General features: G+C 54.4%; 2 protein-coding genes across 3 annotated transcripts; both read left to right on the top strand.

Annotated features, from left to right (window-relative positions):
• The first annotated feature begins 315 nt into the window (after window positions 1-315).
• PTK6 (protein tyrosine kinase 6) lies at window positions 316-7273 on the top strand. Of its 2 annotated transcripts, none has more exons than NM_001389443.2 (8): window positions 316-839; window positions 2641-2762; window positions 3511-3677; window positions 4614-4752; window positions 5189-5347; window positions 5832-6013; window positions 6157-6313; window positions 6647-7273. In NM_001389443.2, exons 1-8 carry the CDS (start codon window positions 484-486, stop codon window positions 6838-6840), a joined length of 1476 nt encoding a protein of 491 aa, NP_001376372.1. In that variant the 5' UTR covers window positions 316-483; the 3' UTR covers window positions 6841-7273. The 2 variants fall into 2 exon arrangements, with proteins under 2 accessions (NP_001376372.1, XP_040506625.1); XM_040650691.2 differs by having other exon boundaries at window positions 4509-4752.
• A 3614-nt stretch (window positions 7274-10887) lies between these two features.
• PPDPF (pancreatic progenitor cell differentiation and proliferation factor) lies at window positions 10888-13195 on the top strand. The gene is made up of 5 exons (NM_001197037.2): window positions 10888-11023; window positions 11682-11770; window positions 12277-12354; window positions 12530-12626; window positions 12875-13195. The coding sequence occupies exons 2-5, from the start codon at window positions 11716-11718 to the stop codon at window positions 12984-12986; spliced, it is 342 nt and encodes a 113-aa protein (NP_001183966.1). The 5' UTR covers window positions 10888-11023; window positions 11682-11715; the 3' UTR covers window positions 12987-13195.
• The last annotated feature ends 3896 nt before the right edge of the window (window positions 13196-17091 follow it).

Genomic DNA, 17091 nt, shown 5'->3' with positions numbered 1-17091 from the left:
CCTTTGGAAAATGGAAAAATAAAGCCCTCCCACACGCGGGAAACCAAGGCCATCAATGAGAGCCCGCCGCTCATCACAAGAGCTGCTTAGAGAGCAGCGAGCCGTGTTTACCAGCACTCTGGAAACGAGCGTGAGAGCGCACGTTAAAATCCTAATTAAAGGCGCAGCCTTTCTCCTCCTGCGAGCGCTGCCCGGCGTGGCGGCTCCAGCTGTGCCAGATGTGCCCGCAGGTCTCCCACACGGAGACGCGTCCCGCCCACGCACTCACCCCACCAGCCCGACGGGTTTCACTTTCAGAAATAGGAAGTTGGTGGCAGTGAGCGCCCAGACGCGTGCGGGCCGGGACGGAGGCGGAGACGGAGAGCTGCCGGGCGCTGCGGTGCGGGGCCGACATGCGTGAGCCCCCGCCCTCCCCTCGTTGCGCCTTTGGGAAGCGCTGGGGAATAGGAGCGCGGTGACCTCCAGGCGCTGCATCCTCCAGGGATGGAGCAGTTTGTCCGCAAGCGTTTGACCTTCTTGACATCCTTCTGGAACAAGCTTTGGCCCCGCTCCGGCCCGGAGAGCTGCTCGTTGGGGTACTTTGGTTCCGATTCTGTTTCGCTGCACTCGGAGCCCAGCTGCGTTTCCTTCATCCCAAAGTCCTCTCTCTTTATCGCTTTATACGCTTTCACAGCCCGCAGTGCAGATGAACTGAGCGTAAATGCAGGGGACAAACTGCGTGTCCTCAGAGAAGAAGGGGACTATGTCTTAGCCAGGAGGCTGCTGGGGGAACCGGCCACGGGCTACGTCCCTGCTGCGTACGTGGCCAACCTCAGCCAGGGCACCTCTGCTCACCGGCCGTAAGTATCCAACCTGTCTGTGTGGGGGGTGATGGGGTGTCCCCACAGCAGCACAATCCTGCCCAGGAATGGCAATGGAAGCCTTCGTAGGGCTGTGCCGGGGCTCTGCCTTCCCCTGGGCATCCCTGTGAGGGAGCTGATAGCAGGGGGGTGGAGGGTTTCAGGATGGTGAGCGAAGGCTGGGGACATGCTGGGGACATTGATGCTGGTCCCCTCCTGAGTGTATCATTCCAGCACAGGACCTGGTATCCTCAGCTGGGACGTGGTGCAGCAATGTACTGAAACAGGTCTCTGTTTGTTCTGGTTCCTTTTACCTTTAAGGGGAGACAGTGGGGAGGGATGGAGCTGGGGAAACCACCAGGACCAGCTTGTGTCAGCTCCAAAGAGCCTGTGGGCACAGAGAGAAGTGTTTGAGTCGAGAGCTGTCAGGACTCATTAGGACCAAGCCATGCCTACACTGTTCTGGTGCATCCAGGATGGGGTTCCCCTCCCTGCTGCTGCTGCCTCTCCCATCTGTGTGGAGCTGAGTTACCATTCCAGCCCTCCCTCATCCAGGAAAAGCCTGGGTTCATCCTTACATAAGGCAGCCCAGTCGTGACATGCTGGGTAAAGTGCTCTGAGACATCTCTGCTCCACGGCACAGGGCCCTGAGTCAGTGAGCAGGATGTGGGTGGGTGTGGGATCCCCACACTCCTGCAGCCTCTTCAAGCTGAGATAAAGGGGCACAGATTGCAACCAGAGTCCTCCCTCACTCCCCACCCTGCCTACAATTTGCCTTTGGAGCAAATTGGCTCGATGTGGGACCACACCTGCACATACCTGGTGGGTTTGGCTCCCTGCTGTGTTCCCATTGCATCTGCTGAAGTGGTGTGTGTGTTTGTGTCTATGGATCTATATGTGTTCTGAGAGCAGAGGTGAGGATGATGCCAAGGGGCAGCCGAAGCGAGCTGGGAGCATGCAGACTGTGTGGAGCCACAGGTCTCAGCTGGGTGCTAATTTGCCTTGCTGCAGTAAGCCCATCATGGTTAATTTCCCACACAGCAGATGCTGGCAATCCCGGCTAATGATGAAACCTCCGGCTTTGCACATCCCAGCTGGAAGGAAGCAGCCTCTTCTCCAAGCTCCTGTGCGTCACACAGGCGTCAGGCCCCAGCCACCAACCTGCCTTTTCTTGCTGGAGATTTCGTGCATGAAAGAAGGGTTTGGTTGGGTACTCCCTCGTGGCTCAGCGTTGCTGATAGCAGTGCATCCGGTGCAGCAAAGGGCAGCTGCAGTGCACAGAGCTGTGGGAGGGAACCTCCCAAACTGGGGATCCATTTGGGGTCCCATATCCTTCTTCCCAGGTGGGGCAATGTGTGTCCTTTCCCTGGAAATGGGAATGGGAGCTCCTGAGCCACCTTTGGAGCTGTATCCACCAGAAGGGAAAAGAGAAAGAACTTCCCAATTTTGAGCATGGTGTGAAGATAACACAGCCCATAGCCTTGCCCTGGTGCAGGCAAAGGATGAACTGGAAATAACAATTATTTGGGTCTTGGAGCACGTGGCTATGAGCAGACCATTTGGAGAGGGATGAAAGGTGCCCTCTGCCGAGCATTCCAACAAAACACAAGGAAAGCATCTGCAGTTAGAAAGGTGTGATAAAATGCATCGAGTGCCTGTGGGAGCAGTGAAACAAAGCAGCCCTGGTGCAGACTCGCTATGATGTTCGTCATTGCGTCGTGCATGCACAGCACCACTGCGTCCTGCCCCATCCCTACCCTAAGTCCTGCCCCGGCTCTGACTGCCCTCTGCTCTCCTCCAGGTGGTATTTCAGCAAGATCAGCCGCAGTGAGGCCGAGCAGCTGCTCCTCTCGCCTCCCAACCAGCATGGCTCCTTCCTTGTCCGGGACAGCGAGAGCAGCAGGGGCGAGTACTCTCTCTCAGGTAATTCTGGGGTAATTATCCTGAGAAAATGAGCACAGGGAAAGGAGCCAGGTTGGTTCACAGGATCAGCTCAATCAACACGGGGAGAGGAAGGTAGAAATATGCTTCGAGTGCTCTACAGCACCTTGTTAAAAGGAGCTAACTGCTTCCTAAAACCTAACAGGTGTAGGTATGGATCACTGCGTTACTGTGGCAAAGGAAAGTGCACCATTTCCATCTGGAGCATGAAAGCCATGAGCACGTTACAGCTTAATGACAGTTTTGCAGCATTAACTCCTGGGATTTCATGCCGGTGGCTTCTGTAGTCTGGTGATTGGCTGTAAGGTGTCAGGGCCTGGTGTGCTCCTGTGCACAGCAAGCTGAGCTTGGGGAGTTTCAGGCCAGGCAGCGTCATTGCAATGTGGTCTGATCCAAGGCAAACACCTCCAGCTCCTGGCAAACCATAGCTCTGTGCCGCAGCATGCTTTCTGCAGGTACAGCTGCTCCTGATTCACTGACCCCACGCGGCGATGAACTCAGATGCTCTCTGAGCAGCTCGTTTGCATGGGAATGGTTTCCTCTCATAAAGCATTGCCTCTCTGCTCCACCACTGTCTGTAGCTGGCAGTCTGCTGAGCCAGGCAATGCCAGAAGGAGGGGTGAACCCCGGGGCTCCTTTAGGAGGAATTAAATATCCCAGGAGAGGCAGTGGAGAGAGCGTTGGGGATATGGGAAGGAGCTGAGATTTTCCCCCTGGGCTTCCCCTGCAGTGCGCAACCACACCAAAGTCAGCCATTTCCGCATCTGCAAGAGCCCCGCGGGCAGCCTGTACATCCAGAGGGGTCACCCCTTCCCCGACATGGAGGAGCTGCTCGCCTTCTACACCGAGAACTGGAAGGTCATCCAGAGCCCCCTGCTGCAGCCCTGCATCCCCACAGTGCGTACACGGCCACCCCCTGGCTGCTTTCCCCTTTGGGCTTGGTTGGGTGCATCTCCTTGTGGGTTGGAGCCTAAAAGATGTGGAAGAAAGAAAAGAAGCTAAATAGGGAAGATCAGAAATAACACATATCCATTTGGGATTCGAGCTTGGTTAAACTAAAAGCTATAACACACTGTTAGTATAGCTTCCAGTTCACATTCATTGGCTGTCTGGGCTTGTTGTTTGTGTGCATGGAAAGCTGCCTTGCTTGGCTTATGGCCTGGCCAAAAGACACAGCCTTTTCTGAATTGTTTGATCCAGGACAAAGACTCGAAACCACGTTGTTACAAATTCCTCCAATACTGAGTCTGGAAATAGCTGCTCTTCCAGATTTTTCCTAGAGGATAATAAGATCGCTTTGCTTTCCTACGGTTCTCATGCCAATTAGTGTGGCACTCATAAATCCAGCTATGGCACAAATCCCAAATTACCAGCTCACTTCCTGATTAGAATTGCATTCACTAGTTATGGCTTAGAAATAACAATTACAGATGTGAATAATTGGAGAGTGAAATGGGCTAAGAGGTAAAATAAGTGCTTAACGAGTTGAAGCCTAAACCAGCCATAATATGCAGCGATATTAATTTATTTGGTTTTTATTTATTGGTGGAAATAGAGAAAAGCCACCTTTGGGGGCTGATGAGGAGTTACTTATGCATTATCATAGAACCACAGAATGGTTGGGTTGGGAGGGACCTTACAGCTCCCCAACCCCTATGCCAAGGGCTGGTTGCCCCCCATCAGCTCAGGTTGCGCAGGGTCTCATCCATGGCCTTGGGGCACCTCCAGGGATGCGTGACACAGGGGCATGGCCGATGCCCCCTGCCCTGCTCGGGACCAACAGCTGGCACAGGCTGTCCCAGTGGGTCCGAGCGTGCCATGCCCCTTCTGCAGACCCCCCCGGAGAGGGACGGCTGGGAGCGCCCGCGCTGGGAGTTCACCCTGCGGAGGAAGCTAGGCGAGGGCTACTTTGGAGAAGTGTGGGAAGGACTGTGGAGGAACACGGTGCCCGTGGCCATCAAGATCATCAAAGGTGCGTGGAAGGGCAGATGTTAATGGTGACCTACTGAGCATCTTGTTTGCCGCCACAGCATTCACGCCCTTTTGTTTCCTGGTCCTCTTGGTCACTGTGTCTGTCTCACCAAGCAAATTGTGGTAGGACCCGGTGTGTAGCCATGTATGGACCCGTAAAAGCTTTGTGCTGTGTCTTTACATAAAGGCTCAGCCCCGTGGGTTTGTGATAAGTCAAATGGGTTTGTGATCAGTCAAGTCTTGATGGAACAATGAAAATGAAAATGGGATCCAAAGCCCAGTGGAAAACATCTCCTGGCTGTTTGGACCTGAGATGCGGGGTGTGCAGATCCCAGGCTTGAGAGATGTGGGGAGGAAAAAGGTCTTTATATCGGATGGAAGGTGCAGAGCTCTGTAGGTCTGAGTGAGAAAGGGCTCACAGCAGCTTTCTCCCCCAGCTGACATGAAGGCAGAAGACTTCACCAAGGAGATTCAGAACCTGAAGCGCTTGAGGCATGAGAAGCTGATCCAACTGCACGCTGTCTGCTCGCTGGATGAGCCTGTGTACATCATCACTGAGCTCATGCGGAAAGGCAACCTGCACAGCTACCTCAACAGTAAGTCAGTTTATTTTTCTTGGCTTTTATTTCCTTTCCCAACCTGGTAATCAGACTGAGGGAAACAAGACCAACAGCTCCCACCAAGACCTGTTTTTCTGCCAGGTGCATCCCTCCTCCTCCAGACCTCTGGGCTGGGGCTCTGGCAGCAGTTGGTGCTGGAGGAGAAGGAGCTTGCAGGTAGGATGGGTTGGGAGCAGACTTGCATGGCAGCAGGTCACCTTCAGCTTTGACCAAGCTGCAGACATCTGCATGCTCCTGCAGCATAAGGTGCTCCTAAGGCTCACCACAGTCCCATTCCTGATGAGCACGTGGCCATAATGAATGTACCACACAGCACAGCCCTGACCTCAGATTTGAGGTTTACATGTTCACCACAACATCTGCTCCCACACTGCTAGCACAGGGTCTCCTTTCAAACCTGGACACCCTAAAATAAATGTTACTAGTTTGCCTCAAATGCCTGGATCATTTGGGTTGACAGGTCCTGAAGGGAAGTCCCTGGGCACCTCCCACCTGCTCAACATCGCCTGCCAGGTGGCGGATGGGATGAGGTACCTGGAGGAGAAGCACATCGTCCACCGGGACTTGGCGGCCAGAAACATCCTGGTGGGAGAGGAGCTCACCTGCAAAATCGCTGACTTTGGACTGGCCCGGCTTCTCAAGGTCGGTCAGTGGGTCACTGAACTGCCCCACACTGCAGCCATCTCCTGTTGGCCCCTTCCCATGGCCTCCAAGGCAAAGCCCTAAAAGCAGCAGCTGCACTCATCTTGCAAGCCCTCAAACACTGTCTCCCTTTGTTTTCTCAGGATGACATTTATTCCACCAGCAGCAGCACCAAAATCCCTGTGAAATGGACAGCCCCTGAGGCAGCCAACTACCGCACCTACTCCCTCAAATCCGATGTCTGGTCCTATGGCATTCTGCTCTATGAAGTCTTCACATACGGGCAGATCCCATACGAAGGTAGGGCTGATGGTCCCTTCCAACATCTTGTCTGTGCTCTTCAAAAGTCAGCGTGTCAGGAATTGTCATATTGTCCCTTCTGAAATGGAAGTGGAAGCATCTCCTGGCACATGATACTGTTATCGTTCACTCAGGAGATTGCTTAGAGGGAATTTTGGTGTTTGCGGAGGTATGGGTGGAAGGTGGTATGGGCTGGATGATCTCTCTCAAACCAAACCTGTGGCAGAAGCTGTTTTCAAGCAACGCTGGTTGATCTCTTGGCCCATTGCAGGTCTACCCTCAGTATGTCCTTTGGGAACATTAAAGCGAAGGGAATCTTCTCTTCCCTTGCAGGAATGACAAACCAAGAAACCATACGACAGATCACCAGGGGCTACCGCCTTCCCCGGCCCAGCTCCTGCCCTCCCGAGATTTACAGCATCATGCTGGAATGCTGGAGTGGCAACACGGAGGAGCGGCCCACCTTCCTGGCACTGCGGGAGAAGCTGGGCTTCATCTACAGGCGGCTGCTCAACACTCTGTCCTGAGGGACCTTCCCACCCTTCCTGCAAAACTCCCTTTGGGCCAGCTCTTGCCAAATGGCTCCTTCCTTACGGTTGCCCTCCCATAGGACTCGAAGGAAAGCATGCGTCCCATCCCAACCCTTCCCTGCCCCCCCAAAAAAACCAACCCCAAAACAACCCATGGACCCTCTTGGTGAGGATGCAGGGAGGTGGCCAAGGGAAAAGGCAATGAAGTGTGGAGTATTCGTTACTGGAGCTTGGCTGTGCAGCAGTCTTAGAAAGCCCCGTGGTAGTGAAGACATCACCCAGTTCACAGCTCCATTCAGCCAGTAGGGTGGGAGGTTCCTGCCATCCCCACACCAACATGAAGGTTTGCAGTTTGTTTTCAGTTGTGGCTCTGCTTGGTTTTCTTGTAGTGTGTGTGCGGTGTCCTTGTCAATAAATGCGTGTGCCTCCATCCGTGCTGCCTTCTGCGCGCTGCCCTGCCAAAGGGCAGTGGGTTGCAACCAGTCCCATCCTTGCGAACCCAGATGGAACCGTTTTGTGTGCAAACAGAAATGTAAGTGTCTCTGGTCTCTGTTTCTCCAGGTGGGAATAGGCAGCTCCTGTCCTGGTTGCACCTCTCCAACTCCTTCCTTTGGTCACCTTCATGCTTTCTCACAGAGCCATAGAATCATGAAGGCTGGAAAAGACCTTCAAGACCATCCAGTCCAACTCCAATCTGCCCCACCATGCCTACTAACCATGTCACTCAGTGCCATATCTCCATGTTTCTTGAACTCCTGCAGGTATGGGAATCCCGCCACCTCCCTGGGCATGGTGGGGATGGGTTGGCAGTCTGAATAGAGGCAGCACTGCAGGTAAGACAGCTTCACCCTGTTTTGCTGCAGGGTAGAGGCATTTAACTATCTGCTGTGGTTTCCCAAGGCTCCATGGCTCCTGCAAACACCAGGCCATGGTGTTACTGCTGCAGGGAGAGCCACCACGGTGGGATGAGGGATGTTTCAGTGAGCAACGGGAGTGGAGATGCTGGAAAAAAGCCAGGTCAAGTTTGGGATTTAGGGTCACACCTGTAGCTGTTCTGCTTCGGAGCAGCTCTGAGGATGCACAGACCTCCACATGGTTCAAAGCCAAGGGATGCTCCCATCAGCTCACAGAGCCCCTCAGTGTGCAGCACTGGGGGAGCCTCCTGACCTTCCTCCTTTTGGACCTAGGGGCACCGTTTGCTCCTTTTGCCCACTCCATGCACACTCCTCAGGGCTGGGCTGTCCCTGGCAGCACTGAAAGGACCCATTGAAAAACAGCAGTGGGAGCAACGCCAAGGTGCAGGGACAGCAGGGGTGGAGTATATGAAATTAAAAAGTTTAAGCACTGCTCTCCTTGTCTGAGCAGCAGCCACGCTGTGCGACATAGCAGAAAAGAATCCAGTGTTAATTGAGCAAGGCTCTGTGATCAGGGGCCTGGAAAGGGGAGGTGGGAACGCAGCTTAGGTGTGCAATACTCCAGGATTGGGGCACGTTTCTTCTGAACCCCCAGCAAATTCCTGAGCCCTCAGGAGCTGTGATGCTCCCGAGTTGTGTCTGTGTCCAGGGAAAGGTGCAGCTCTGGACTTGACTGTTCCCACCTGGAAAAAGCACCCACTGGGTTTGCTGCGGTGTTTGGCAATGCTTGCAAGAGGAAACTTTACATACAGCCCAGTCTAATGTGAAACTAAAGTCTGAAGCTGCATCCGATAGGTGATGGATTTATTGCATGCCAGGAAGGTACTGGGACATGTGTGCACTGCAGGACCCTTGCAGTAGGACAAACTACAGGCGTGCAGGCTTTGCTGCCACGAGGTGGTGCTAAAAGTGAAGCAGAAGTTGCTGGGAATGTGCAGGGTTGCAGGTTGCAGCCTGCGTGCACCCATCCTGCATGCAGCTGTCCTGCAGCAGCTCACCATGCAGCAGCAATGTCACAGTGCAGAGTGGGGATGTGGGGATATGAGAACATGGCCAAGCTGGCAGTGCTCACAGCAGCTTCTCCTTCCTCCTCTGCAGCTGCTGCACTGCTTGGTTTTGTCTCCAGCTTTGTCTGCTGGGTTCTGGCATTTCTCTGAGTCTATATTTGCCTTTGGAATGAAGGCATAGCTGGAGCAGGACTTACATTTTCTTTTGTCACAGGATCTCAGCCTCATCTCCCAGCAGAGCTGGAGATGCAATGGGGGACCAGGCTGTGCCCCAGCTGCAGGGGCCCCGTTTCTTTCCAAATTGCCATAGGGTGGGCACTGCAGACGTCTTATTAGTGGCACCCACTGCTCTGGTCTCAGTATGGCACGTGCCCTCTTTGTGGATTCAGGTTGTCCAAGTGGCATTTGGAAACAGTGCCAGACTAAGGCAATGTATGTGAGCTATGTGTCATTTGTTCCTATTTTTAACATCTTGCTTTGGCCTTTGTGAAGGGTCAGGGAGAAGCAAAGTTTCTGCAAGGAAAAAAAAAATAATAATAAATCCCAAAGCGGCAAAATGTAGGAAATGAAAACAAATATTTCTCATGCTGGGCTGTTGCAGGAGCTCCTCTGACAGCAGAGGGATGGCACAAAGGCAGCAGTGAGGGCCAAGGGCGAGCAGAAAGCACAAGTTATTTTTGCCCAAATATGAGTTAATCAACAGCCAAAAGGCTGAGTCCTGGAAAGCAACATGGGGCAGCAGGTGAGGAAGGGGACGCTGGTCCCTGGTGAGGGGCTGGCACTCAGTGGCAGAGCAATTTGCTCCTCCGACAGAAAGCCCTATGGGAATAGGGGGAGGTCTTTATGGAGGGCTGTGGGGTACCCTGCTTTTCTCTCCTGTGTCACCCAGCGTATCTCTTGCTGTCCCAGTCTGGTGCACAAAGCATCAGCAAAGGGAGGTGTGGGCCGAGCTGCAGTTCCCAGTTCACCAAGCTGCTGGCGCTGTGCTCTCTGGCACAACCCTGCCATGCCACTTAGCCTCTCCTTGGGTCGCTCTCACCTCTCTGGGTGCAAAACCAAAAACCTGAGTGCAGCCTTGAGGCAGCTCTGAAGCCTTCTGAAAGCTTTGGGTTTCCTCTTATCGTGAGTGGTGGGAATGAAATGGAATAGAACAGCTGGAAGGGGCCTTCAAAGATGGAGTCCAACAGCTCGGTCACTTCAGTGCTAACCTAAAGTCAAAGCAAACTATTGAGGGCGTTATCCAAATGCCTGCTGAACACCGTCAGGCACGGCTCAGCCTGTGCGAGGGGCCCTGATGTTGGTTTAGGGAGTGCTGGGGTTGTTGGCCAGGCTCCAGCTCACTCGGGAGGAGCTTCGCTGCGGGGTTATATGGGGACGTGCTCGTGGCCTCACGGTGCAGCTGCCAAGAGAAGCAGGGAGCCCCGCCCTAAAGAGCTGCTATTAAAATACAACAAACGTGAGCTAAAGCAGCGATATTCCTCTCTATGGAAAAAATCCACGTGGAGATGAAGTGGCCCCTTGGAGCACAGCCCGGACCTGCAGCAGCATCCTATAGTGGGACAGCAGAGCCTCGAGCCAGGCGGTGCCAAAGCTGCCCCCAGAACTGCCGATGGGTCTGCAGGAGCGCTGCCATAGGGGAGCTGGGGACAAGCTGGCTGCTTGCCCTGTGCTTAATGAGTAACTGATTAACAACCAAAAGCACCGGTGAGAGGGGGAGGAACCCCACCGTCCGGCTTGTTGGGCATCACTACGGGCTGTGCAGGGCTTTTGCTCCTGAATTAAAGCACTCTGCTGCAAAATCGATGCAGATGCAGCGGTTCAGAACCCCTTCGAATAGATATTTATCCCTTTGTGCTACAGTTTTAAAAGAGTAAGAGGAAACGACGGCTTTTCCCTTGGGGGAAACATCTTTTTGCTTGGCCTTGTTTAAATCTCTTCGCACCAAATCTCAAAGAGAAGTCGGATCTCCGCAGCCCTTCGCGCCCCACTCCGACCGTACCGCCTGCAAGCCCCGCCCCCTTCGGGACGGAGTGGGCGTGTCTATCCGCTCTCCGCAATCTGATTGGCGGCGCGAGAGGGGCGTGGCTACAGGTGCTATATAAAGGGGGTGCGGGGGTGGGCCTGGTAGCGCCGCGGCTCAGGCCGTGCGGAGCGGACGCGGGTGCTGCGCTCCCTCGGGCGGGGGCTTCGAGCGCCCCGCCGGGCCCCTTTACCCTCCCCTTTCTCTTCCGGACCCCACTGGGCCCTAGTGCCGGCCAGGTGCGCTGCAGGGCCTTCAGGGATGGGTTGGGGGTGCTGGGTGGCAGGGTAGCTCAGCTTTGAGCATCGTTACAGGGGTGCGTTGGGGGGGGAAGTGGGGAGGGGGCTGCTTTGGGAAGGGCTGGATGGGTCTGGTTCACCCTGAAGGCGTAGGGGACAGAGTTGAGCCCCCTGACCGTGGCTGCTGTGGTCCCATGTGTGTGACACGTGGGGGTCAGCCCAGGCAGTGCCCTGCCTCAGCTTCCCCAGCACTGCAGCTCAATATGGGTGCGTGGCCCTGGTGGGTGCTGAGCTGCACCCCCTGCACAGAGCCCCATCGTGCACCCCCACCAAAGCGCTCCTCTGTTCCTTATGCAACTTCACGCTGTGATTTCACAACTCCGAAGCGTTGACCCAAGGAAAGTAACAGGGTTGCTGCTGCAGGGAAGCAAAACAACCGTGCTGGGCCCCAGGAAGTTGTTGCACTGAGGCTGTGCAAGCAGTTGTTTTCAAGGGAATTACTTTGGCTTTGCACAAAGCTCTGAGCCAGAGCTCTACAGCTGCAGATTGACACACACGGAGGACTCTGTTTGCTGGGCATTGTACCCAGTGTGGTCAAATCTCTTACCAAATAATCAGTCTGGTCCCTCTGCAATCATGGCTGTTCTCTTACTTGCAGGTTTTCCATCAGCACAAACCCAGGACCCGGAGCCATGGCCTCCATCCCATCGAGCGGCTCGCTTATGGCCACGCACAACTATCACCGAAGTAAGAGCAGAGCACACCGGGGTGTGGAGAGTCACTGGGAACCCACAGGACTTCCTTGGCAAAGAAGAAGAGTGCCTGGCAGCTCTGACCGGCTGGGGAGCAGTTGTGCCAGCTCCTCTGCCTGTTCTAGGGTTATGAGTTGTAGGGCATTATGCACTGCTGCTGTGGAAGTGAGCTGCAAAGCCACTCTGGGCCATGGCAGCCACTGGTGCTTCTCTGGGGGGCAGCTTTGTGCTCCAAGGGAATTGAAGTATTTCTTTTGAGCTCAAATTAGGAACAGGCTTACAGCAGTTGGGCTAAAGCTGTGTAGATTAAGTGCAGGAATCAGCATCCTCTTGGCCTTGAGACATCTGTAAAGGCTTCTGAAGTGTTCCTTGCGATGCCAAGCCATTAAATAACATCCTTGGGGGTGGGAGTGTTATTCTGCAGAAGTGTTCAGGTGTTTTGTGTTGGCCAGCTTGCTATCCCTCCGTGTTTCCTTCCTGATGGATGCTGTTTCTCTACAGGGCGTCTGAGCTCCACATCCAGCAACAGCTCCTGCAGTAGCTCTGAGTATGCTGGGGAGGTCATCCCCCACCACCCGGGTGAGTGCATGGGAGTGCATCCCCTACATGTCCCAGCAAGAACAGTCTGCCTTTAGAAATCTATATGGGAGCACTGAGGACAGCGTGCAGCTGTGTGCTTCCAGAGCTGTCCCAGCCTCTTCTCTGGGATGGCAGTGGGGCTGCCCAGCATGCGCTGATCTCTGCTGTCCCCCAGGTCTGCCCAAATCTGACCCCGGCCAGTGGTGGGCCAGCTTCTTCTTTGGGAAGGCCAATCACCCTGCCATGACAACTGTGTCAGAGTCCCCAGAGAGGTGAGTACTTTGCTCTGGGTAAAGAGATGGGGGCAGAGGCACTGTGAAGCACCCAGGGATGCCCATGCCACATCCCCAGGGTGCATCCTAACCTGGGTGGTTGGGAACCATGTCCCCGTGGCACATCCTCACCCCATGGGTGACATCCTGTGGGTCTTCACCACCTACTGTTAGCCTGTGGAAATAAAGGCAGGATGAGCACAAAGCACCATGCTGCTTTCCTGACCTGACGTTTTGCTCTCTTGCAGCTTGGGAGCGCTGCCAGTACCCATGGGGCCCCTGGCGTGTGGGCTGGTGCCAGCAGCAGGAGCAGGACGCAGGCGGCATGCCAGCGAGCCAGGCATTGGGCACTCATCCTGAGCTGCAATGGCCCTTCCCTTCCCCGCAGAGCTGCTTGCAGATGTATGTGCTGCTTTGGGGTAAGACAAGGCAGCAGCCCCCCCAGCAATTCCTACACCAGCCTCTTACTATTTCTCAATGCAACCGTGCCATTTCTGTGCAGATTCCGTAACACGTTTATTGACTTTGTACTTGTACAATGGCTACTAATAAACTCGAGCAGCCTTTTAGCACGCTGTGGGTTGTTCTTCACTGGTGGTGAGGGGTCTGCTGGTCTATGGCCAAGCCATGGGTGTGGATGGGATGGATCCTGGAGGCAGTGCGGTCTTCATCCGGTGTTTCCAGCATAGCTGTAATGATGGGAGGGACTTTTGCAGGAGGTGAGTAGCTCTGAGCCAGACAGCGTGGTCATGCCGGCATGACTCAGTGGTGCAGGGGTGTTTTGCATGTGAACAGGATCTGGCTTCACCACTGCAATTCTGCAGGCGCCTGCTGCACCTTGTCCTCCCTGCGTGGCTGCACAGCACATTCCTGCTGGCGCTGCATGCATTTGCTGCAGCAGAATGCAGCATGTGTTGCTGTGTGGGGCTGCTGCGCTTCTGCCTCCTGTGCTTGGGGTAGGAGCACGGGAGGGAGGAGAGTGGGGGTTTAACCAAGATGGGCAGTGCTGTTGTGCAGCTGGCTGACGTTTGTGCTGAGCTCTGGCTGGTTTTGCCATCAATTAGTCTATGTGACCCTTCTGCTGACCAGCTGATTACTGGGGCGTGCTGCTCACTGGAGCACTACGAAAACAGGAGCCTGCCGGTCCTGTTTGGTCCCAGCTCCAGCTGGAGCCCAGCAAACTTCAGGGCAGGAGTAAACTTAAAGACGTGGAGTCCTTCTCCAGTTTGCTTTCAGCAAAAGGTCTGTGAGAACCCACGTGTGTAATGGGTGGGAAAAAAAAGGGGGGAAAAAGAAGTCCTTTTTGTGTAAAAGCAAGTTGAGGTGGGGACAGGGTGAGCATGGCCATGGGTGCAAGCCCAGCGTTGCTGCTTGTCCCCGGAGCAGGCTGAGGCTGGGAGCAGTGGGGCTGTTGCTGCAGGTTCCTGGTAGCAGCCCCATATTTTAGAGAGAGAAATGCCTTTTTGTTAAGGCTTACAGCCACATCGGCTGCAGATAATCAGTTGTGGACGTGGGTAGAGTCAGTATTGCTCTTTGCTCATCCACCCTGTGACCACTGAGGTTCAGATCTAGTTCCTGGGGGAGGGTTGATAGTCTACCCCAGAGTTTTGGGGACCAACAGCAGAGTGTGTGTCATGCAGCTCAGGATGAAGTCCCTCCCACTTTGCCTCGGTTCCCCCACTGATGGTGCTGACTCAGTGCTTTTCAGGAAATAAGTTTGCTGAAGGCTGTGATGGACTTTGACTGTACATATCCAAACTGTTTGAACAGCCCCATGGTTGTTTGGTGCCCAGCACCAGGATTTGTTTTTCTGCCTCATGCTCTGGTAGGGGGCTGATTTGGGGGTCCCTGGAACCTCCAGGCTGGCCCTGCTGTGTGCAAATGTTCCTGACCCCTTTGGCTGCAAAGCAAAGGGAGCTCTGGGAAATGGGCTCTGGGGGTTCACGTGGCCTAGAAGAGAGGATGGAAAGGCTGAAACTGGGTGCTCCAGGGCTGAGAAGTCACTTCTGTTCTGGAGACGTTGATGGCATTTCTGAGGTTCCTCCTCATACGCTTCCTGACAGATGCACTCCTGTATCCTATGCCCCTCTGACGTGTAGAGTAATAAAAATATATTTGATACACAGAATATAATCTATAATGGGCTACATTCGTTCTGGTGGGAACAGAATGGCTTTGTATTCCGCCGTGCCTGAGTGGGATAATAGCTTTAATTAATGATAGAGCAGAGATGCACAAACACTTTCTCTTCCCTTTGTGCGACAGCACTGCTTCCACCCATGTCTCAGCCTGCTTTATAAAGCACAATGGCAGCAGGGTCACAGCGGGCACCTGGAGCAATGCGGGAGGACTTGGTCTCTGTGTGTAGGGGTTGTGGCCTCCAGCAAAACCTGTCTGAGAAATGGTGGCAGGACCTGCAGCTGGGCATGGGGAGCCTCACGTTGGGTGAGAAGGGATGGGATGGGATAGGATGGGATGGGATGGGATGGGAGGGTGCATGGGACCAAAGCGGGCTCTGCAGGTGGTGATGAGGGAGCTCTGGGATGATGCTGGGCAGGGGGGATGGAGGGCGGTGGGGTGAGAATCCGGGCTGATTTCCCAACACAAAGCCTGTGCTATGCATATGGAAGAGAGTAAGCCAAACTTCGTTTGTATCAATCAAGAATCAATCGCTTTAAAAGCAAGCGGACAACAAGATTTGGATAGATTTCCTTTTTTCCCTTCGATTTCTTTCCCTCTAATTACAGTCTCCAAGTAACCGTGGCTCTCCATGCGTTTTGCTTTGGAGTAAATTCTCTGCTTGCCTTTCTCCTTTTTTATCCACCTGGCTCTCAGGGCTCCGTGTTCCAGCCGGGCCTTTATGGGGACCTCTCACCAGGCACCAGTTGGGGAGCGCTCCCCCTCCTCCCGTTTTTCCCCATCTTCAGCATCGCGCAGCTCCAGACCGGCGTGGGCAGCTGCTGCCACCTACCGGGACGGATCCGCCTTCTGCCCACTCGGGTTTGGGTCGCAGTGTTAACGTGAGGATGTGCTGGGATTGCCGGGCTGCTCCCGGCTTTTGTTTTGCCTCTTGCGTTCCCAATTGTCGGTACAGAGCAAAACGCATGAAGGGAATTGCCCCACGCTGGTGTATGATCAGCAAAGCCTGGGAAAACGGGATAACTTCTTGGCAGAAACCAGCACAGTGCTCAGCGGGACACAGGCAACTGCCGGAGCAGCATCTCCTTCATGGGATCGAGGGAAAATTTTGCTATCATTCAGTGAGTGTGAAACAAATCCATTGCTAAATAGAAGAGGGGCTTCGAGAGAGGCTGGGACAGCACTGAATGCGCTCACTGAGGTCCTCGTTTCTCCCTCTGGATGCAGCCAGTGTTCCTGCTGTCAGCCAGGCACCACCAGCAGCCCTTCATAGGAGGTGAGCAGGAGGTGGGCTCTGGTTTTGCTCCGTGGTTCAATGAGAGCTGTCCTCAGGATGAATGCAGGCTTTTCCAAACTCGGAGTTGTGCCCAGCCGCCAAAACGCAGCAGCATCTCAGAGAGCAGAAGGAGCTGTATTTCAGCTGCAGTGCTGAAGTGATTGTGGGGAAGGTGAAGAGCAGTGAAGGAGTTAAAAATCTTCAGAAGAAACCCAGGTTTAGGGGAGGAGCTGCTGCAATGGACCTGGGGATGTGCGCTGTGACCCATGGGTGCTGCTCAGCTCAGCGAGCAGGAAATCGGGCATTTGGTGATGGTTTTCCCTCCAAGGCTGAATTCTGGCTGAGAGCCCACAAGCTGCTTTACCTTTGCAACGGGATGTGCAGCTGAAGCTGCTGTTGGCCAGGTCAACTAATCCAGCTGGGGGTGTCCAGGATGTTTCCAGCCCCTCTTCCCCTGAATTTTGGACACCCACAAGCACCCAGCCACGGCGTGGGATGCTGCAGGGGTGATTTCCCTGTTTCAACCCTATCACTTGTCTGTTTTGTGCAGAAGGGGTTTCTTGAGGAGCGCCCCCCTGTGCCACCACCCGTACCCCAGATGGCCCTGAGGATACTTTTAAAGGCCTTTAAGCCATGACCCTTCAGCACTGCTGCCTCAGATCACCACGGTACCCAGGAGCTTGGTGGTTATGATGACCTGAAGGAAGCTCTGGGTTGCTCGTCCCAGTGCTGTTGAGTCCCTGTGTGAGCCCAGCACAGCCACGTGGCACACTGCTGTCCCATCAGGGTGACACCAGACACCAGCCCCAGCTGCCAGGGTGGCGAGAGGGCTTGGGCATTTTGCTGTTACTGCCAGAAGTTATTTTTAAACCACTGCCTCCAATTTAAAGTTATCAGCATCATGTGCTGACTGCAGGACCTCAGAATACTCTCCCTTCCTCCCTGCCTTTCTGTCCCGCAGTGCTGTCTTCATTGCTCCTCTCTGGATCTGCAGCATGAGCAGAACCACCGGGAGATGCGGGAGGGAATCCCATCCATCACAGCTGGGGG

The sequence above is a fragment of the Gallus gallus genome, chromosome 20 (genome assembly GCF_016699485.2).
Source record: "Gallus gallus isolate bGalGal1 chromosome 20, bGalGal1.mat.broiler.GRCg7b, whole genome shotgun sequence".
Taxonomy (NCBI): domain Eukaryota; kingdom Metazoa; phylum Chordata; class Aves; order Galliformes; family Phasianidae; genus Gallus; species Gallus gallus.
This window is presented reverse-complemented; position numbering and strand designations above follow the sequence as displayed.

Excerpts from the sequence above, each read along its gene's own strand:
- PTK6 (XM_040650691.2), top strand. The coding sequence starts at position 484 with ATGGAGCAGTTTGTCCGCAAGCGTTTGACCTTCTTGACATCCTTCTGG. Across the intron at positions 3,678-4,508 it reads TGCAGCCCTGCATCCCCACA|GGATGCGTGACACAGGGGCA; the intron begins GTGCGTACACGG and ends GGGCACCTCCAG. Across the intron at positions 4,753-5,188 it reads GGCCATCAAGATCATCAAAG|CTGACATGAAGGCAGAAGAC; the intron begins GTGCGTGGAAGG and ends TTTCTCCCCCAG.
- PPDPF (NM_001197037.2), top strand. The coding sequence starts at position 11,716 with ATGGCCTCCATCCCATCGAGCGGCTCGCTTATGGCCACGCACAACTAT. Across the intron at positions 11,771-12,276 it reads CACGCACAACTATCACCGAA|GGCGTCTGAGCTCCACATCC; the intron begins GTAAGAGCAGAG and ends GTTTCTCTACAG. Across the intron at positions 12,355-12,529 it reads GGTCATCCCCCACCACCCGG|GTCTGCCCAAATCTGACCCC; the intron begins GTGAGTGCATGG and ends GCTGTCCCCCAG.